Source organism: Sander lucioperca, chromosome 1 (genome assembly GCF_008315115.2).
Source record: "Sander lucioperca isolate FBNREF2018 chromosome 1, SLUC_FBN_1.2, whole genome shotgun sequence".
Classification (NCBI taxonomy): Eukaryota; Metazoa; Chordata; class Actinopteri; order Perciformes; family Percidae; genus Sander; species Sander lucioperca.
In genome coordinates this window covers 35,741,454-35,763,997 of record NC_050173.1, presented here as the reverse complement: position 1 = coordinate 35,763,997, position 22,544 = coordinate 35,741,454, and the positions used below count along the sequence as shown (strand labels likewise).

The following is a 22,544-nucleotide window of genomic DNA, read 5'->3' as shown; positions in this document are numbered from 1 at the left end:
GTGTCTGTCTGTGTGTGTGTGTGTGTGTGTGTGTGTGTGTGTGTGTGTGTGTGTGTGTGTGTGTGTGTGTGTGTGTGTGTGTGTGTGTGTGTGTGCCAGAGATGTGTGGTCACCAGTTCCCACAGCTGGTACACACATGGACAACCAGGGAGGTTTCTGTTACCAGCCTCCGCTCACTTATCAATATGTCAAGGCTCAGTGTGTGTGTGTGTGTGTGTGTGTGTGTGTGTGTGTGTGTGTGTGTGTGTGTGTGTGTGTGTGTGTGTGTGTGTGTGTGTGTGTGTGAAATCTCTAGGAACTGTTAGTTACTTTCCTTTTTATTATCCATGGCCATAATGCAACAAAGCAGTCAGCCTATATTTCATTCACACACACGCACACATACCCTGGTCAGGGTTGTGATCTAATGCGGCTTAGGCACAGCTAATATCTGCACTATCAACTTGCCCGGGCTAACATCAGCCAAACCCAAAAGGCAACTCTACAATTTGACAACTGCGGACCTTTAAATCAACTCAGCCACGTCACTGTATGGCTCGTCTGTGAGCATTCCAGGATTGAGGGGAGACGGAGCGGATCAGATGGAGGAAGAGGAGAAGATGGATCAGGTAACAATTTGGACTTTGTGTCCTGCAGTCATAAACAATCAAATAAACAATTACACCAAGTGAAAAAGAGAGGGTTCTCTGCGCTTCTGCAATCTACAACAAGCCAGTGCAACCAGGGCAGGACAAAACAGTGTAGAGTAAAAAAGAATCGCCGGTGCAACACATTTGTCTTCTTACTTCATAGTTTTTTTTATTTTTTAAGGTGCATAACAGTGACTAACGTTTCAATGTAAAGTTACATCTTCATCAGAGTCCTTGAGGACTCTAACGTTCAGTCACTGTTATGCACCTTAAAAAAATAAAAAAAACTATAAAGTAAGAAGACATCTGTGTTGCACCAGCGATTCTTTTTTACTCTAAATAATTACGGCAATTTGTTCTTCCCTCTTTGTCAACAAACAGTTACATAGTCCCCTCATCTATCTATCTATCTATTTATGTCTGTCTCTGCAGTTGAAAGTAGGTTAAGGGAAAAACCCAGACTTCCCTGCTGCTGACCGCTGATTAATGACAGTGAGCTCAGCATCCAGATTGACTCATGTTAATGTGAAACATCATTGACACACTGTCAGATACAGAGGTGTGCGTATGTGTGAGCGCACACTGCACACACACACACACACACACACACACAGCGGCTAGCATTACGACACCAGATACAGCAGCAGAATGGCTGCAGGTTGCCTGACTGACGCAAATCGCCATGATAGCTGAACGTTTTCTTCCTGTCAACCACGTGCTCACGTCAATGTCACACGAGCCAAGTGAGTGAAGCAATGAGAGGAAAACCATGAGCTAATCACAGAGCGTGGGGCCGAGGCCATACTAGCTCCAGGGTCTTAGCTTCACCGCCGCAAACCCTCTAGACCCCTCAGACAGACAGATTGACACCAGGAAAGAGCAGCAATATGAACATATGGATAATATTGACTTATTGTGTTCCAATACTATGGATGAAGTACTGAATGAATGAATGAATACAGATTTAATATTATGTGGTTGGTTAGCTGTCTTCTTTATATTTCAAAGGATAAGGCTGGTGTATTCAATAATGTTCTTATTGTAAACATGTAAAGAACAAAAGCAATCCTTCTGATGCCTCTACCCTGTCTGTGGCACTGCAATGTTTACCATGTTCAACATCTAAGTTTAGCATGTAAACATGCTAACATTTGCTCATCAGCATTTAACACAAAGTATGGCTGAGGCTGATGGGAATGTTATTAGTTTTGCTGGTCATAAACCAAAGTAGAGCTGCAATGACTAGTTGTTGATTGACGGAAAAATAATTGCCAACTGTTTTGATAATCGATTAATTGTTAAAGTTATTTTTCATGCAAAAAGGTCAGAAAATGCTTTTTTCAACCTCTCAAATATAGAGATTTCCTGCTTTTCTGTGTTTTATATCATGTTAAAATTGAATATCTTTAGGTTTTAATTAGTTTACTTTTCGGACAACAATGTAGCTTTATGATACAGAGAAATAAGCTTTTAGGTTTTGGCTATGCATTCAATACTTCTTAGTAGGATCAATTCATTGTTGGTTTTAGACTTTCCAAGGGATTTGATGACAATAAGGATATACAGAATATAACCAGCCTTATATTCCAAGTCAATAAGTTGTTAGTTCTGGTCAAATTAAAAGATGCATTGCAGTATCTTTTAAAAAGAAAAACAAAGCTGTTGCAGTCTGACGGTAATGCAACATCCGAGTCATTCAGTTGCTAGAAAAATATTTAATCATTCCAAAGACAACCAAAGGCAAATATGTATCCACTCTGCTTTGGGGTTGGTAGTACGATCCCTCCAAGTGGAATAGGCCATCTGTCTGGAGACTAATTCATCACACAGACAAGTATGCACATAGACTAACTTTCTCTCTCACACGCACGCATGCACGCTTTGTTGATGTTCTCATATTTGGATTTCAGTTAAATTATCTTGCATAATCTTTGGCCCACGTAGTGTTGTTTTCTTCTTTTTTTGTGACCCACTCACCAATACCAGTGGAAGTTACCTAAGCAGGATGACCCATTATAGAGAAGTTTTCAAGCCCCCCTCCTCCTCCTCCTCCTCTTGAGCTAAACAAACAAATAAAAAAATCGAGCTGCACAGCATGGAAGCTGACAGGGGTAATGTATGGTGCTGGGAGAGAGCGGGACTGAGGAAGCAATGAGTGTGTTTGAAGTCTGTGTGAATCTGGTCTGTTAAAATACTGCCTGCATTCTGGGCCTCCTTCAACTAAACACACTTGTATACACATGCTGTTATGTAATATGCCTGTCCCACACAGCACAGTGTGTAATAGTATGTATATTGGCTGCTGGTTCCCAGAATCCAGGAAAAAAAATGTAAAGAATCATATTTATATGATTAACTATAATCAATAAGTTAATTCAGCTTTTCCCACCACTTTGGTCCAGACTGAAATATCCTGGTAATTATTGGATTGATTACCGTTTTGCAAAAACATTCCTACTGACTTTTGGTGATCCCCTGACTTTTCTTATAGCGCCACCATGAGGTTGACATTTGTGGTTTTGAGTAAATGTCTTAACAAACATTGGATGCATTGTCATTAACAATTTTGTGTCACTCATGTCCTCCTCAGGATGAGTTGTAATAACTTTGGTGATCCCCTCACTTTTCATCTAGCACCATCATCAGGTCAGAGTCTTGTCTAATAAAACAAAATGCCATTCCTTTAATGATTAATCAATTATCAAAATAGTTTTCAAATATTTTTCTGTCGATCGACAAATCTGTTAGTCAACTAATCGTTGCAGCTCTACCTGCAAAACTGACATTCCCATCAACCTCAGCTGGTTTTTGTGTTAGTGCTATTTAGCAAATGTTAGCATGCTAACACGCTAAACAAAAATGGTGAATATGGTTACCATTAATCCTGCTAAACATTTACAGTTAGCATTTACCTGTAAGCATGGCTGTAGACCTAAGTCTTTTTAGGTGGTTAGATGGTATAAAAAGCAATAACCTGACAATGTTCTCTGGAGATTACACCGCATAATAAAATATACTGTCCTTATTAAACCAAATTTATTTACTTAACGTTACATTTAAAGTGCTTATATTATGCTAATTTTCAGGTTCATCATTGTATTTAGAATTTATATTGGTATCATAATCATCATATCATATCACATCATATTTTTGTTGTACTGCACATTGCTGCAGCTCCTCTTTTCACCCTGTGTGTTGAGCTCTCTGTTTTAGCTACAGAGTGAGGCATCTCACTTCTGTTCCATCTTTGTTGGGAGTCGCACATGCGCAGTAGCTAGGTAAGGACTACTACCCAGTCATGCCATGCTAGCAGCTAGGCAAGCATTATAACATGTTACAAAGTGACGCACATTCGTCACAGAAGTAAAGGCTGGACTACAACAGAGCTGTTTGGAGCAGTTTGTGAACAGTGTTTTCTGTTGGAGATGGTAAGTCCCTTTGGGGTGGACTTTGGGCTTTTTCACTTTGTAAACCTATAACATGCACAAAAAGATATATAACACAATAAAGGAAAGGGAAAAAGCCAAAAAAGCATAATATGAGCACTTTAAAGGGGAACGATTTTACATATCAAAGTCGGTTTACAGGTCTTGGGGAGTACCACTGCAAGTGAAAAAAAAATGTATAAAACATTGTGTGTCTCCAGAGGGAGCTGCGTAGCTGTCTGAGAAATGTCCTCAAGTGATGTCACTTGAGTCAGTATCAGCTGAGAATGAAGATTACAAGTTTGAAAATGAAAAAAAAATGTACAGCTGTGGAGTAAGAAAGAAGTGAGCTTACCAGACCTTTGTAGATCTCTGTTTGAGGCTGCCAGCTCCAGGCTACATTAGCTGTCCACTATTAGCATAACACGCCCGAATCATGACCCGAATCTCTGAACAAACTGCTGGTTGTGGAGTTGCATTGTGGGTAATGTATCTGCCTGGTTTTGCCAAAAAGAAGAATGCATGGAATACAAATATATCTTTAGTTCTGCTGCATCGATTTTGATGATTTTCTTTAATTACCCATCGTGAGTCTGACAATGTTACAGGAGTGCAATGCTAAATTGGAAGAGTACTCTTTTAACATTTCTGACTTTATTGGTCCAAGATACTAACAAAGCAAATAGCATTAGTGCCAGTTAGGGCTGAAAATAATCAGTCAATAACATAATCCATCTCTAACCTTCCATCTAACATCTGAGGGTGCCAGCCTATAGCCAGAGGGCTCCTAAAGGTGCCTGTAGGCAGTTCAGTCCCTTCACTTCATTTTAAGAGTAGGCTCCTGGTTATGAACATGTGGTAGCAATTGTGTGGCTGATAATCCCCCGCCCTCTTCTGCCCAATGGTTCTACATAGAAGCACCCTTTCCCGTACACCCCACCTCATCTGCACCCTCGTAAAGCTGTGCCCGTTCAGGCATTGCATAACCCCTCGTTGCCATATAAAAGAGCTGACAAACTGTGGTAGTAAACCATTTTGTTTATGGCAAAATTGCTGTAAACACAGCTCTATGTCCTGAAGCTGTTGAGTGTAATCAGTGGGATGACATACTGGCAGCTTGTATTAATTGTCACCAAGTTACTGACCACTCTAATCAAGCACAGAACCTTTTTCAAATGAGATGACCCAAGGCAGAGTTAAAGGTTCAGTACACAAAAAGTTTACTGTTACAGAAGGTAAGAACAAGAGCAAATGTTTACTTTTTAAGATTTTATTAAAATACGGTGTGGAGTTTACCATTGGAAGTTACCATCACAAACATGATTGTTTCTAATAAAAAAAGTAAACAAAACAAAAATAAAGCTTAAGAGCCTAGTTACAGGAGATATTTTTTGTTTTTTTTTTGTTTGTTTTTGCAGTCTGGTGAAAGAAAGAAAAAAATCAATTCACAATGAGTGAGTGGAAAAAAAATGTTCACATGTTGTAAAAATACATTTCCCAATTTTAACATTACACACAGTCACTTTCAAACATTCATTCATTCATTCCTTGTTAGATGGTTAGATGTCAGTGCCAAAAAAAAAGCTAAATAGAAAAAGAAAAAAAGTTCAGACCTGTGCACAAATGGGGACCGAGGGGAGAGCGTTTATTTTAATTTTTTTTTTTTTTTTTAAACGCCGTTGTTTTACATTCTGAGGGCAGAATACTTGGGACGAGGGAGACGAGACAGAGGGTGACTGCTGGAGGATATGTGTGCATTTGAACCCTGAGAGAGAAAAAGTGACCGATTCTCATCGTAATTTTCAGCTTTTTTCCTTTTTGACAGACCACATCAGTGTTTTCTATGCCCTCCCCCTCCAAGCCCCACTGGGGCTCTGGCAGCACTGTGAAAGATGCTTTAAGAGCCCCAGAGTGGTGGTGGTGGTGGTGAGTGGGGGCATTCTCACACCCAAGAGTGAAATATCAGCTGTGGCTTTGTGAGCATACACATTGTGCTTATCTGTTAGCCTATGCGCACACACACACACTGCCAAGCTGACTTAACTATTCAAAGTTAGAAAAGAAAAATATAACATCTTATTAATGCACAGTAACAATTCACACTTGATGTATGTGTTTGAGCCCAAAACAAGGCTAAATGTGGTTCATCAGTGAAAAAGAAATACAAGGTGCTGCAGATTTAAGCCGGCCAGGGTGTGAGGATCTTTTTGCCAAACGGATTCGATCATGGCCCGTTCTTTTCAACTGGATGCGTCTCCTGACTTCACCTGCTGTGGTCAACTGTATTAAGGCAGTGAGTGGTTCCATGGCGACTTTCTATAACAGTTAATTTTACAGGGAGAGAATAAGTAAGGCCCAGAGGATATCAGCTGGAAAAGACAGTTGGGATAAGACAAATAAAAAAAAAAATATATAAAGAAATCACCAGGAGAGGGATCTTTTGTTTTTTTTTTCTCCGAAATGTTTCAGTACAACATGTAGAACACAGACAGCAGATCCATAAAAATGAAATCCTACAATAAAACAGAATGGTTTTCATAACAGTGCACTGCTGAACTGAAAAATATATATATATAATCATCAACAGCAAAATTTAAGATTACTATTATGCTCATAATCCAAACTATGGGGGTTATTTTTAAAAAATATATACTCATCACATGACAGAGGAGCCTAACATCTCAGGACACAGACATGCTCCATGTCTCGCATAGACTCTGAGGGAAAACTGTACATCACTGGAAACTGACCACGACAAAAATGGCAACTCGGGTTGAAAACACTCTGAGGGGGAAAGGCCAGGGAGCAGCGGGAAACAGCAAGATGACACAAATTCGTTAAGCCAATAGTATTTCCCCTAAAGAATTACCTCACATGCACTATAGATAGAGCAGCTTGACAATGAAGGGGGGTAAAAACAAAACTATCTACTGTTCAGTTAAAAAAAAATTGTTTTTTTAAAAAAAAAGCAGACCACGACAACCGCCTTTTGTTTTTTCCTTCTTTTTCAATAGCCAGTAAGATGGAGGTTGAAACACGTCAACTACAGTCTGAAGTCTTAAGAATGGGAAAGCGTTGCTGAAGTCTCCACAATGAGGAAATAAAAGGTAAAGGCAAAGAGATACGCATTGGTTTCGAAGCCTGAGTATTCAGTGACCTATAGCGAACCTAAAAGGATTTTGTCAATTAATTTCATTTCATGGGGCAATGCTTTTTTTTTTCCATTGTATCATTACTGCTACAATTTCACAACCCTTCTGGTAAAGAATAGTAAAGAAGTATCTAGAAAATCTGTACAAAAAATAAAAGGGTATGCACGGTACATTCAATATCTGTTACTGAGGTACTAGAAAGGTGTTCCCTTGACACCAGGGCAACAGCGTTAAAGAGTTAATCCTAAGGGACTATTCCTTTGGAAAGACCATAGCTTGTTATCATAACAGGGTGAGGGAACAGACAAACGCACATACAAAACCCCCACACACACCCATGTACACACAAATGTACGCGCACACACACGCACGCATACCACTGTCATTAACAAAGCCAGCATGCAAGAACACTGTCCCCTTGCTCCTACAGAGAAACTAAACTCTACTGTCCCCTTACGCTTAAAGGAATTGGTGGATGCATACTGGTTCATGAGCAGATGTGTAGGGTGGGCCATGACAGTGGGAGAGGAGTGGAGGGAGGGTGGGTGGGTGCAGGGTAGTGGCAGGGTGCAGTGAGATCTTATTAAACAATAAGGCGGTAGTCGATCCCTGGTCACCCATCTTGTGTTCTGAATGTTGGCAGTGTGTGATCATGTTCTTCATCACTACAGCTAACGTGTAACTGTCTGTCTGACTGAAGTTAGCTGCGTGCAACTCTCTCTCAGCTCTGAGCAGTTAGACAGTGCCCTCTGCTGGCGAGGCCTCTGGCATGCTGCCGATTTCCAGCCAGAAACGGCTGCAGCGTTTGATTCCGTGTGGGCACCATATGTAAAGAGCTCAGACATAGCACTCCTGCTGCTGGCATGAGATAACATTCATGCCTAGGTGCTATCTGATAAAACACTTATCTCACGACAAAACAATCCATGAGGGGCAAAGCGTTTGTAAAAACCCGGTTGACTGTCCTTAAACTAGAACGTCACAGCAGTAAAGCATGTTGGGTATCACTAAGCATGAGCTGAGCAGATACAATATACTTTGATAGTCTGACAGAGCTCCACACAGATAGCATTATGTTTTGTTTTCTGCTGAGCAAGCGGACGACACTGCCAGGGAGAGCTAAAACTGTGCTGAGGGGTAGCTAGACACCTGGCGGGGAGGACAGGATGTACTGTTTGTGATTCTGTCTGGTTTACTTTAGTACACATTTCCCCCCCATCACAAGAAAGGTTGGGGGGGGGAGGAAAAAAAAGAAAAGAAGAAAAGAGCAGTAACACGAGCCATTAATGTACAAAGGGGAGCTTCAACCTTTCTGCCTCTGTGCTCTATGGTTAGAGTCAGAGGAGGCCTGCAGGAGGCAGCAGACTGTAAAGCCTCAAGTCAGAAATGCAACTTTTTTTTTTTTTTTTTTTTTTTAAACAAACATTAATACCTATAACCACAACAGGTCACCTTTCCATTAAAAACAACAGCCAACTAAGGATATAAACCAATCAAATCATTGAATCCTTGAGAACACAGTTATTGCTGACGTTGTTGGGGAGTGAAGGGGGGGAGGGGATGGCAGGTGAGTGGCTGATATGAGGACGAGGATGGAGGGATGGGTGTGGATGGGATGGGACTAGCTGTGGATAGGTCACTCCTGGGCTGGTTATGTGATCTGAGGAACAAGACTGTAGATCCACATCAGGTCAAACTGGCGCTGCCGATGTACTGGAGGGTCGGGCTGTGTCTGATGCTGGGAGGTGGGGATGGGAGGAGGTTTCCAGAGGCGACGGAATGTGCTAGCGACGGCAGGGGGGGCTATTGGTCGGAGGGGATGTCTCTGTCGGCTTCGGCCTTGTTAGGGGAGGGGGCGTGAGGGGGGTGCGAGACAGGGGTGATGCCATGCGCCAGGGTTCCTGAGACAAGGCTTTCAACCCCTGTGCCAGCTCCTGGGAGACCCCCTGCTGCTGCAACATTGATCAGACCTGGAGGAAATCTGAAACACAGATTGAAAAAAAAAATAATATAATATTTATTATAACAATAATATTATAGCTGCTCCTTTAAAAAAAATTTAAAAACAAATCATCTCATCTTCTACATCCACTCCTCTCACCTGTAAGTGGCTCCATTAAGTTCTGGGTGAACAGTAGCTGCCTCAATGCTGGGCCACTGAGAGGCTGCCATCAGATACTCCTTATTAACGCAGTTCTTCAGACTGTCAGGGATACGCCCTAGAGCGGGGAAAACAAGACCATTATATATATATATATATTATTATAATATATTATATATATATTATATCGCTTTCACACTCAGGGCTCAACCAGGGTTATACCAAGGTTGACTGTGCGTTTGAATGGGTTAACAATAGTCAATCGACTCGGCTTTGCGACCCAGGTCGAGAGGTGGGTTGGATCAGGGTAAGACTAGGGTCGATTTCAATGTGAATTGCGCACTACCAGGGTCAATAACAAACCGGGGCGGGACAAATTATGTGATTGGTTGGAAATGAGAGGGGGGGCAGTCGTCACATGTCGCCGCTTTGAAAAAAACAACACAGATTTAGTCTCACTGCGTTTTATGCTGGGTTTTCACAGGCAGCGTCAACAACAGCAGAGTCGAGCAGTTCAATTAATTCCCTATGAGAACAGTCCGCTGACAGTGAGCGCCCGGACATCTCCCTGACTCAGCGAGTCAACTTTTGCAGAGCGGTAGCAGAGTATAACAGGCAATATTGCCTGTATAAACCCAGTGTTAGAACGCAAACGTATGAAAATAAATGTTTAGTTCTTTCAGCACTGCCGCTAAATGAGTCGTGAAGCCGACAGCAAAGCCCAACTTTACTTTTAATGACGTCAAACAAAGAGAAGTGTTCTCCCCTAGTCTTAAAATGGTCATAAATCTATACTAGAGCAGCCTACTTCCTTGTCCAGCTGCTGCAAAGAAAAGCAGAGGAGAAATCAGTCTGCACAAAATCATTCATAATCATCACGTGTTTGATGGTTATTTATTTGTGCTTTAGAACGTACTTACTGTGAAACAAACTATAACTATAAATAAAATAAGCTTTATTTCTCTCTCTCTCTACTGTACAATGACACATTCAAGTAGCTACAAAACATTAGTTGTGTTGGTGTACAGCTGGACTGGAGAATGTGACGTTGGCTGTTCACTGAATATGACACCAATTTCTAGCACTTAAGGTAATTGTTACGCATTGCTCCGGGGTTGTGGCCCAGGCCGTACCCGAATTATCATGACCAGGGATATACCCATGTTAACTGGCTTGGTTTGAATTTCCAAAAGACGAGTTGAACATTGGTCAGATAACCAGGGCCCAACCCTGGTCATTGGTGTGAAAGAGGTATTACTCAGGTTTTTTTTTTTTAATGGACCTTCCTTCTTAGCTCCTGACGGGACAATCAGACCAACTGCAGATCACACTGGAAAGTTGTAGCTGGTAGTCTGACTTTGCCAACATTCAGCATTGGAGCTAAGAGCGGAGCAGTGAACAAGAAACAAGTTGCACTGCGCTGCATCACTCTGCCCACTGTTCCATTACCCTTTATTTTGAGACAAGATTCAGTTTACAAAAGTTCATAGCCTGCCATGCTGTTATCATGCGTTACTCTGTGTACTTCGCCTCTGCAGCTTGTTCATGTCACAGTGAGTCAGGGTAATGCTGATAAAGTGGTTGCAAGTGTGGTTAGACTAAAACGCAGACAACGTTACCGAATTCCAAGTACCGGTACTGGTTCAAATGAGAACAGTACCCATCCCTAAGGCAAACTCATCACCAGCCACGTCACCATAAATGTTGTACAGCCTTCAGCGAATCAGTGTTCAAAAACTGAAAACATTACAACTTGCAGTGGAGTTGGACTTGTGTAGTTCCTGACTGTACTGTATCTCTATAAGTCAATTAATTTCAATTAAACAACAGGCTTGATCATGTTTAGTAAAAAAGTGCCTTACCCGTGATGGCGCGGCGAACCTCCCTGGCTGCCTCCTCGCGAGCCTCCACAGAGGCCTGCTCACTGTACCAGGATGTGTGCGGGGTACAGATCAGGTTGGGGGCATCCTTCAGAGGACCTGTTGAAAAACTGTTAAGAGAGGGAAAGGTTGTTACAGAGAAGAGTAATGAGGTTGTGTATTGTGCACAGCTATTAGCTGTTACTTGTGTGTATCACGGTTACCTGAAAGGTTCTGTCTCATGGACGTCCAGGGCAGCCCCTCGTATCCGCCCCTCTTTCAGGGCCTGAGCCAACGCTTTCTCGTCAACCAGACCTCCTCTTGACGTGTTCACCAGGAAGGCTCCCTGACGCATCTGTATCACAGAGTTAGTAGCAGTATGATTAAAACTATGGGGGGCAGACCATGACCGAGAAGGCTGAAACTTGAAATCTGCATCAGCACAGACTGAAATCATTTGGCACAAATTCCTCCAATCTAAAATACGGACTGTCCTACAATACGGGAGCAATGTTTGGTTAAAGGTACACTGTGCAGGAATTTCTCCCATCTAGCGGTGAAACTGTATTGTGCATTCCAACGAATAGTGCTCTCTAGTGCCTCGCTTTTTCAAATGCGTGTTGCAACTACGGTAGCCATTATGTACCAAGAAGCTATGACAACATGTCTTCCAATTTTTGCTTTTTTGGCGACGAGGATTCCTTCTCCTGTGGCTCGGCATAAGCATGATCCTCCATTATGAACTAAAGTGCAGTGCAGGCTTTCAAATTTGCCGGGGCAGTGACAAGCGCCTCTCACTGATCTCCTTCTCCGTTTCAGTCACGTGGCGCTGGCTCTGAACGAAAACGTGTTGTGGATTAGCTAGACAGGTAGGCTAGTGCTCTATGTCCCTCTCAGCAATTAGTTTTTCAAAATGGCAGAACGACATGGAAGCCTCCTTGGACATGACCGTCCAATGTAAATACAGATAAGAAATTCTTCGCTTACGAGGATAAGTCAGATCATTGTCATTTTACACCAATGAGGACATACTGTATTTATGAATGAAGACATTGATTTTAGCTAATAAAATACTTAAAACACTACAGTGTACCTTTAAGGCAAAACATCAGTTGTCTAGACTGTCAAGCACAATTGTGCTCCAACCTTGTCAGCCAAGGGTTTGACTCCACATTTTTAGCTGCATATAAAAACACAACGCTGATTCTTAATGGTATTATTTGAGCTTCCTCCTTTTATTTGCAGAATATCAACCAATTGGTGTAATAGGTGGTTCAAGGTTTTGCAAATTAGTAGTGCTGTCAGTTAAACGCGTTATTAACGGCGTTAACGCAAACCCATTTTAATGGCGTCAATATTTTTATCGCGAGATTAACTTTCTTTTTGGCCTAGCAAACTTTGTAGTTTTTTTCACATGCTGTTGCAACAACTAGTAACGTTCGAAAAACTACAACACCACACCGGATCTAGCTAGACCGGAAACAAAACAACAGGCACGCCACACACACTTGTTTGAGCTTGTGAGCCGGCCAAAGAGTAGTAGGCTAACGTTACGTTTTGAGTGGATGGCGAGCGCGAGACGCCAAAATGGATGCCAATAAGATTCTGAATGGAAAGTTTACTTTTAAAAAGTTGACAAATGGTTCCATTGACAAGACCAAAGTGATCTGTGCGTTTTGTCGTTGTGAACTGAGCTATCATCGTAGCACGTCCAGTCTGAAATACCACTTGATGGCCAAGCACACAGCTGATGCGAATTCTCCGCCCCCTCGTCAAAGCCGTTACATTGTGTGAGAGATTATTTGTTCCAAGTGAGAATGTTAGCGTGAAATTCAACACTACAGTATGCCAGTGTTGTTTTCAATAAAAAAACATTTGCACAAAGCAAGCCGATCCACTTTTCCATGTTAAGAGCATTAAAATGAGAAAAAATAATGGGACAAAAAGAAATCAAGGGACATTTAGAATAGATAAAAATGTGCGATTAATTGCGAGTTAACTATGCCATTAATGCGATTAAATATTTTAATTGTTTGACAGCACTACATATTAGACAGGACAGGCTGCAGAACACATTTTTCCATTCCTTATCCCTCTGGGGCCTAAGCCATTTTTTCCAACATTTGAGTCACCTGGTTCCTTTAGTATAACCTCAACCCTGTCATGCACCATACACTGTTACATCCTTATTTCGGCTCATTTGTTTCACGTTTGGAATATGTAGCAGCAAAGTAACACAGTCAGGAAAGTCGCAGTATCTGCAACATTGTGGATGCCGGCTGCCGTTAAACACCAAAGAAAAAGAAGATCGTCAGAAAGACAGCCTCTGATTGGTTGACACACTCATCTCACTGCATTTTGGGAGTCAAGATGGCCAGGGCTAACAGTAAAACGATAGCTTTTCATACGAAAAGATGAATAAAAAACCACTCAGTTGTGGTTATATCGTTCTGGACTTATTGTGCAAAGTCTCTGAAAAGACACAAGACAGTTTCAGGCCGGATTACAGACTTCTGGAAGTCCTAAGATCACACAGAAGCCCTCTTTGGAAAGGCCCAGATGTTAGCTTTAATGCAGCTTTCATTTCAATAAACAATCAGAACCACGCTAGCTTGAAGCGATGCATAGACATTAAACATTACGTAACTTGATTTATGGATTCATAATTATTATTATTAACCTAGCTGAGATGACCTTGATAAGATGCTGCCTTTTGTAAACAAGTCAACGTTTGAGGAGGTCAGAAAAAAAATGGCAAACATGAGACAAAAGTTGTATTTTGCATATTCAGAGTGTATCCACACACCTGTTTGATGGTGAAGTCATTAATGAGGTGGTGGTTGTGCTCGTTGAGGCTGCAGTGCAGGGACACGCAATCAGAGTGGATAAGCAGGTCCTGCAGAGTGGCCATGCGCTGAAGTCCCAGTGAGCGCTCCACACCATCAGGCAGGTAGGGGTCATAAAAGATCACGCCAAAACCAAAGGCCTTAGCCCGCAGAGCCACCGCTTGGCCAACCCGCCCTGGAAATAAAATGGCAATCAGCCTTTTATTAAAGCACAAATTCCAAACAGGTCTTTCTGTCTGACCATTAACTGTCAAGCTTGGATTAAACAGATCTCCTACAAGTACTACACAAAAATAATCTTTGTAGGAAATGTTGAATACCTGGCTACGGTGCCCCCTAACAAATCTAGACACCAACGCCCACACGCTTTACTCACCTAGACCGATAATGCCCAGCGTCTCGCCCCGGATACGAGCAGCACCGCCAGCAACCTCCCTGATCTGCTCCACACTAGAGGCACGGGTTCCCTCCCTGAGGGTCTGGTGCATCCAGGTGACTCGCCTGTACAGGTTGAGGATCAGACATAGCGAAGTGTCGGCTGTCTCCTCCACAGACGCTGCTGGCACGTTACAGACAGCAATGCCTAGATGACAAGTTGAAAAGTATGAAAGAAATATTAATCACTCCGTGCGTTATTCATTGCGTTAGCTCGTGTTTGACCCTGTGTCTCAGTTTAAAGTTCCACTCTCTCACCTAGCTCAGCAGCTGCTTTGATGTCAACATTGTCGAAGCCGGAGCCAATCCTGACAATTACGCGTAGGCCTTTAAACTTTTCCAAGTCATCTCTGGACAGAGTGATGGTGTGGTAGAGCAGGGCAGCAACTGCCTCATTTAGCACCTAAAGAAGACAAATGCGTCATAAATAATTTGAATCACATTAAACCGAACTTAGCATTTCAATATCAAACCAGTTCACTAACGGGCAAAGGGACATTAGGACACAACTTGGCTAAATGTTAGTACTAAATTGTCAGGCTGGGTGGTGGAGGAAGTTCTGTTAGATGGAATGAAGAAGGCAGCGTTTTTTTGGGGTATAGCGCAGATGTTAATTACTTTCATACTATGTCAGAATGAAATAAGGATTTAAGTGTTTTGCCCTCATGCATTGGGATTACAGTATGGACATGTGTGTGTCTGTTCTACCTTCTCATGAATCTCTTGTGTGGACTGGGCATCGCAGAAGGCCACTGTGGCCACATCTTTGAGGATGGGCATCTCCACAGTGCAGTCACGCCCGTCCAGCAGGGCAACCAGGGGCCGCGGGTGCATTGGCCCGTTCAGGATGGGGGGTCGGATACCTGAGTCCAGCAAGAAGAAAATAATGTTGGTTGTTGCATATGAGCAAGAGATTAAATATTCAATGACCATTTCAAATCAGGTCCAAAATACATTTAAAAATAAAAAAAAGTTACCCAAATCACATCAAAGACAAATGAACAAGAATGAATGAGCTTTTTTGTTAAACGTTGTCATTTAAATCTGACTGCAGGGAGAACTTAGTGATGACACTTGATGTACACAATTACTAGCCACTTGCATTTCAGAACCAGCGAGGTTAAAATAGAGAGAAGTGACTCAACGGTCTGCATTCCCCATGTCTGGAATACCCAACGTGATGCAAGTCATCGTACACTCAAAACACTGCACACATGGCTAAAGTTAAAAGGGCTGACTGCCAGACTCCTTAGACAATAATAACTCAGACTTTTATGACTCTTTTTTCCAACACATCCACCATCCTAAAGGAACTACAAGGAGGTTGTGTCTAAGTGTTATATGGTTACAAAAGTGATGTGTAACTAAATCTGTGATGGGGCATGGAGAGTGTCCAGCATCCTGGCCTATTTGGTATTGAACTCAACCTGTTTAGTAATGCCTGGAACCGATATATACACAACGTCCAGTTTTCATCGATCCATCTCTGTTCTATTAGACCCCTCATAAGGGGAAAGTTAGATTTTGGTTAATGAAGCAGAAGTCTCAAAGTGCGCACACAGAGGGGAGGGAGCTGGGACGGGAGGGGGAGTGGTGATGAAGTGTGGCGGCTGGGGGAGGGGTGGAGAAAACTGCGGGGTCTCTGAGAGGAGGCGGTGGGGGTTCATGAGGGGGACTGAGTCATGACCTAAATTCTCCTGTCTGGAAGAGTCTCTTCTTCCTATTTTTCTGGTTCTCCACCATTTCAGACACATACAGATAAAACACACACCTTACTGGCAAACATCTGCACATTTGGCCCATGTGAACCATGGCCATTTACCATTATGCCAACAAGGGAAATGTTGCATGTCTAAAACAAATCAATGCAATACATAAATGCAACATATCTGCCAATTGACACCAACGGTTATATCTGCAAATGTTTTTACACCTCTCTGTCCTCTTAGCAGTTCTTGGCTTGGACTGAACCCACACATGCACCACTACACTATCTTGTCCCTGCTGGGTGACAGGTGTGTGCGTTTGTGTCCCAGGGTGGGGGAGTGTGTCTAGCTAGAACATGTACTTGGACAGAGGGCAGGACATTACGGTGAGACTGCAAAGGAGGGAAGGGAGCTGGTAGCCGAGGGTAGACAACAAATATTTGTAAACACTTCCTCTGACGTCTGAGCATTTCCCAATGCATGCATGAAACACACGCAGGCGAAAAAGAAAGAAAAACATACAGCCTGGTACCATTATAAAAATGTACCACAATGTACTACTCTACTGCAATCCATTTCATCTACTGCAGTGTGATTCACGTTCATTGCAAAATGCTCAAGAATGCTACCAGGGCTACTGCTACACGCTGAACGCACAAAGAGACGCTTACTATGTAGAAAATCCCAAAGGGATTCATCACAAAGACCCCCTCTGAAAAAGTGATTCTGGAAATATACAAGTAGGCCTACACAAAGAGTAATTTGAGTATAGGACACTGGCATACCCAAGGCCTACTAAGCACAAGCATGGTCGCACACACAATACAATTCATTCAGTGATTCATTCATTCTCCCTCCCTCTCCCTTTCTTTCCCCTCACTCCCTCCTCTTCTCTCTCCCTCTGGCCGCAGTTGGAGGAGTAAGAGGTGAGGGGGGAGGGGTAGCAAACGATGATAATGCAGCAAGCAGCGGTACTCCACCCAGACGCAGCTAGACACACACACACGGTTATTCAGTTCCTTCTTGACGGCTGCGACAACACCAATACGCGCTGAACATAAAAGGGAAACTGCACACACATAGCTGCTCCACACCCAAACCTTAGATATCTTCAACCACAGTTCACACATTTCAAAAACACATTCCAAAATAGAAAACACATGAGCACCAGGCCTAACCTTGCATTATGAAGTCTGTGAGCCTGTCTTCCTCTCTCTCTCTCCCTCTCTCTCTCTCTCTCTCTCTCTCTCTCTCGCTCTCTCGCTCTCTCGCTCTCTCTCGCCTTGCTCTCCCTCTATCGCTCTTTTTTCTCCCTCTCTCTCTGTCAGCCTGCTCTTGGCTGGCTGGATCCCAGCTGTCATCCACACCCAGCTCCTCCCCCATGGCCAGCCTCCAATCACAGGCAGCTCCATTGAAGGCCAGCCAACCAGCACTAACCTCATTAGCATAGCCGAGGCTGAGGCCGAGGGCGGTTTGGGCTGTTGTCGTTTTTTTAAAGAGACAGCTGGCCTGTTTCCCTGTAGCTGCGGCCACGACCCTTCACCTTGTCCTCTCCCTCTAACCCGTCTCCAGAGACTCACCCAGACTGTTCCCTCCATTTTAGCACACCATTATGTCTGATCTCCATCGTCTCTCTCTTCACTCTACAACAGCTCAAAATACTGGCTCTTCTAGAAATCTGCACTTTACCATTCCTGCATATACTTGTAGCAACATAAAAAGTTAACTTATTTCCTGTTATCTTTAATTTAAACTTCCATCTGTACATTCCCTGCATACCAATTTAACAAAAAAAGAAACGACAACCTCCTCCACTCTTAAGGCTAATTTATGCCTGCGTTAAATCGACGCCGTGGGTACATACGTAGGTAAGTGGAGATACGGACAGTACACCGGACCCTACACCGTAGTGTGATGCGCACCTCTCAAAAAATGTAACAAGTTGTGGCGATGCAGACCGCAACAACTGTGATTGGTCCGCTTGGCCGTGGCTATTCTCTTAAAGAGATCAACGCACATACCCAACGCACAAGTATGAACTTCAGGCCGCTTACGTAGCCTATGGCGAAAGCTCTGCGTGGAGCCTCCACAGCAGCATAAATCCCGCTTTAAACACACTGAGATGCAATAAGAAACACAATCAGGGCAACCACTCAGTTCACAGTACTAAAGGCAAAGGGCACTGCAGACAAGTATGTTAACCCATAGCCTTTCATCACCGTAAAACAAAAGAATTTCAATAAAACCACAATTTGAAGTTGTAGGCCACAGTCAGTGATAAACAGTAAACTAATTACATATATCCTCGCAGATGTAACCAAAGTTAATATTGGAGCTAGTCTTTTTTAGGCTATTGTTAGCCTAGCCACCTCTTATGCCCACAGACTATGCTTATACCATGAACCGTTCACTCATTCAAAGTAACGTTACCCCATTTATGGTGTATAATAAATAATAACCATTATTTATGCCATACGTACAGTAGCTCACAAAAGTGAGTACACCCCTCACATTTGAGTAAATATTTCATTATATATTTTAATGGGACAACGCTGAAGAAATTACACTTTGCTACAATCACATACCCTTCACCATACCTAGAGATTGGGGACATGGGGTACTTTCCATAAAATCATCTCTCAATGCAAATCAAACCAGCTATTAGGCTAACCGACATAAAATCATGGCAATCTCTAGGTATGGTGAAGGGTATGTGATGATGTAGGGCTATTTTAATTCCAAAGGCCAAGGGAACTTTATCAGGATGCATAGTATCCTGGATCCATGAAATAACTGGCCTTTAAAAATAAAAATCTGCCTGCCTCTATGGGAATTTAAGATAGGGGTGTACTCACTTTTGTTGCTAGCGGTTTAGACATTAATGGCTGTGTGTTGAGTTATTTTGAGGGGACAGCACATTTACACTGTTATACAAGCTGTACACTTAATACTTTACATTGTAGCAAAATGTAATTTCTTCAGTGTTGTCCCATTAAAAGATATAATGAAATATTTACTCAAATGTGAGGGGTATACTCACTTTTGTGAGATAGTTTATATGCCTGGTTAATGTTCCGCAACGTGCAGTTTTATATGTAATGTGTGATCGAGTCTAATATTAAACATGCCAAAAATAATATGTTTTATTATAGTCTAAAGTATTGTTTTAGTTCGCTCTAAAGTTGTTGCAGCTAAATCTCTGTTATGGATTAGTCAGACTGTTGGTTAAGGCAAGCTCTAATATTAATTTAGGGTACATCGGCAACAATATATAAAATTACTTTACTGTCATTTCAAAAGCATCGCACATATCTAGGATCTAGATTATTTTCATAGTCGATTAATTTGTTGATTTTTTTTCTCGATTAATCGATTAGTTGTTTGGTCTCTAAAATGTCAGAAAATTGTGAAAAATGTGAATCAGTGTTTCCCAAAAGCCCAAGATGACGTCCTCAAATGTCTTGTTTTATCCACAACTCAAAAGATATTCAGTTTACTGTCACAGAGGAGAGAAGAAACTAGAACATATTCACATTTAACAAGCTGGAATCAAAGAATTTTTACTTTTGTCTTAAAAAAATTACTCAAACCGACTAATCGATTATCAAAATAGTTGGCAATAATTTAAGAGTTGACAACTAATCGATTAATCTTTGCAGCTCTACACATATCCCAGCAACAGAAGGGATGAGATAAACATTTACATTCCTTTAATTTGGTTAACGTTAGTTGGCTCTAGGGCTGCACGATATAAGGAAAATATCTAAATCGTGATTATTTTTGACTGATATTGCGATATGATTCATGATATTGAAGGGAATGATAATTTGTTTATCATTATTCTAATTTTCATTGAGAAATATTAAAAATAAAGGATCTGTAGGATTAGATTTGTAGGCTGCGACGTCTCTGCAGCACCACAATACTGAATTCAGAATGGTTTGACACATATTTTGCCTTTAAAAAAATATTGCTATTAATTGTGCAGCCCTAGTTGGCTCTATAGTCCTGTCATTGATTAGTCTCATTAGCTACAGTGGCTAAGCTAACAATAGTTATGTTAGCTAAGGCTAGTTCTAATATTAACGTTGGGTATATCAGCAAGGATATATGAAATTACTTTACTGTTTGTAACTGACAGTGGCCTACCACTTTTATTGCCTAAACATAATATGGAACTGTCAGCATCTGGTTTCAAAGAATGTAAAAACTTTGATCAACGAAATCTCACCCTCACAAATGCGGTCAAGTCTCTGCCGCTTGACCTGTTTGTGTTTGTCCATCAGAGCCATAGACCACGCAGTCTGAACCTGGGACAGAGAAGAACAGATCCAAGTGCAATGGAGCCCCTTTAATGTTGTCCACTTAGTTTCACCTGCACAAACCGAAAAAAGAAGGAAAACACAGTCAGTAAAGAAAAAGAAAAATCACTTCTTAATATTGCCACATTTAAGAAAGTCCTCAAAAAAAAAGAAAAAATAATTACACCAGTACATTGAATTGTGCTAAAAATCAGCTACTAACTAATTAAAATACTATATCCATGTGTAACTAATAAAACACGGACATGATACCAAATAATCGAGGCAGAACAGCAACCACTCCCAATTTTAAAAAGAAATTAAAACCAGAGAAATTGGTTTAAGTGGATTCTTTCTACAGTGACAGACTGCAGACTGTCACTCACCTGGAGAACAATGTCCGTTGTGCCAGTCAGATTGACAACTTAGTTTACACTGTAAACAAAGAAAAGGCATATTGATCTTAGATTGTGACATTGTCATACAGTATCACTACAGGTGTCTAGCTAAAGCCGACAATAACTCAAAGTTACCAATAATTGGACAGGATTCTAACAAAGCAGTCAGTAAAATGTAGTATGTGCATCCCCTGGCGACAAGTGTGTTTTGTAAAGGTAATTTGTGCTCCAAACTCATACAGGACTGGCTCATACGGTCTGATACTCAATCCCTTTACTTTTACAGTTAATTATTTTCCTCTATTTAACCTTTTAGGTTATCGATCATAGTCTGCAACTTTGTGGTCAACTTTATTTTCGCTTGCAATAACAGCACCACTCTCTTACACTTATATAGTGCATATAGCTAAACAGTCAATACAGTATGAGTGTGTCATTTAACGACAACTTGTGAAAATATCAATGTTTCGGGAGCCCCTCGTTAGCAGCCAAGTTACCGTTAACTAGCTAACGTTAACTAGCTAGCTTATGGTGCTAGCTAACCCGTTTCTCAACTATCGACAATAACCGGGATAGTGAATGGTGGATAATATGTATATGTTCCATGCAAGGACGATGTTGTTTAACCTTTGCTAGGTGGCAAGTCTATTACAATCAGTTTGTTCGTTCTTGCATAAACTTCTGAATAGCGGTCCGGGCTAAAGCTAACTAAATACATAGCACGGTAGCTAGCTAGCCGATGTTGGCTAGCTAACCCAAACACAAACATTTAAAGACTTTAAGTAACGTTAGCTAACATGGAAATGAAAACTACAAATTCCTGTTAACTCTCGAATATACACAGCATGTGGTGTTATTTAGCTGCCATTAAGTTGTGAAGCGTGTCAATAAGCAAAATCCATAGCTAACGATACGTTTATGAGGCGTTTGCAGCATTGCTAACGTTAGCTAGCCAGCGCCGTTAACTAGCGTGCCGCCTCTGTGTGCGAGATGCAGGGGGGAGCCCATTTCGTCCGGATTGTTATCAGCGAGAGGCGCTACAATGTGAAATATCTGACCCAGAAGCTAAACAATTGATTACTTCTACAGGGAAATGTGAGCCGCCCATATGACTGAATCCAAGCAGGACTACTTTGAAACCAAGTAACTGAATCTTGCAAAAATTGTCAGTTATTTACCCCGGATAAACTCTTTCAAGAGTGCTGAGGCAGTGTGCGTGCGTCGGTGGTGTTCCCTCTCTCCCGATCGCCATGAAATTACACAAAAGAGGAAGTGGATTGTTGGTGGGGGGTCAGACAGTCTGTGTAAAAGCATCGGTGGACTGGAAGGAGCGCCCTCACCTTCCACGGCGGAACGGCAAACTTAATTTAAAACATTGTTTAGTGCTCTAACGTTAGACTCTTTAGTGCAACATGCCTTCTTTACAATTATAAAACTTAAAAAAACTTTTTGATGTAGTTAGTTTATCCGTTATTGAATGTTTTAAAAGATCCAACCATGTAACGTTATTTGTTTCAAAATGATACGTCATTGTCAATCTGTTATAGCTAGCTATAGTCAGGTTTTGTGAAACTTTGCCCCAAAACAGAAAATTAAGCGATGCCTATAACTGCTGTTCGTAAAGTCAGATTCTATGCAACATCAGTATTATACTGAAATCAGCCACTAGGTGTCACAATAACGTTCTCTTGG

At 41.8% G+C, this 22,544-nt stretch overlaps 1 protein-coding gene across 2 annotated transcripts; it reads right to left on the bottom strand.

Moving 5' to 3' along the window:
* Window positions 1–5,682: 5,682 nt before the first annotated feature.
* LOC116064326 (C-terminal binding protein 1) lies at window positions 5,683–22,274 on the bottom strand. 2 transcript variants are annotated; one of them, XM_031319466.2, is made up of 11 exons: window positions 22,031–22,274; window positions 20,841–20,889; window positions 20,385–20,528; window positions 15,156–15,310; window positions 14,706–14,850; window positions 14,389–14,595; window positions 13,973–14,187; window positions 11,391–11,521; window positions 11,170–11,297; window positions 9,308–9,425; window positions 5,683–9,187 (listed from the first exon to the last, which is right to left on the bottom strand). In XM_031319466.2, exons 3-11 carry the CDS (start codon window positions 20,443–20,445, stop codon window positions 9,010–9,012), a joined length of 1,338 nt encoding a protein of 445 aa, XP_031175326.1. In that variant the 5' UTR covers window positions 20,446–20,528; window positions 20,841–20,889; window positions 22,031–22,274; the 3' UTR covers window positions 5,683–9,009. The 2 variants fall into 2 exon arrangements, with proteins under 2 accessions (XP_031175326.1, XP_031175327.1); XM_031319467.2 differs by lacking the exon at window positions 22,031–22,274 and adding an exon at window positions 21,767–21,975.
* Window positions 22,275–22,544: the final 270 nt, after the last annotated feature.

What these genes read in the sequence shown, in the direction of transcription:
- LOC116064326 (XM_031319466.2), bottom strand. Translation starts at nt 20,445, where the DNA reads ATGGCTCTGATGGACAAACACAAACAGGTCAAGCGGCAGAGACTTGAC. An exon ending in CACAAGAGATTCATGAGAAG is followed by an intron (nt 14,851 to 15,155) that starts GTAGAACAGACA and finishes TGTCTTCTTTAG; the next exon opens with GTGCTAAATGAGGCAGTTGC. An exon ending in CATGAGACAGAACCTTTCAG is followed by an intron (nt 11,298 to 11,390) that starts GTAACCGTGATA and finishes CTCTCTTAACAG; the next exon opens with TTTTTCAACAGGTCCTCTGA.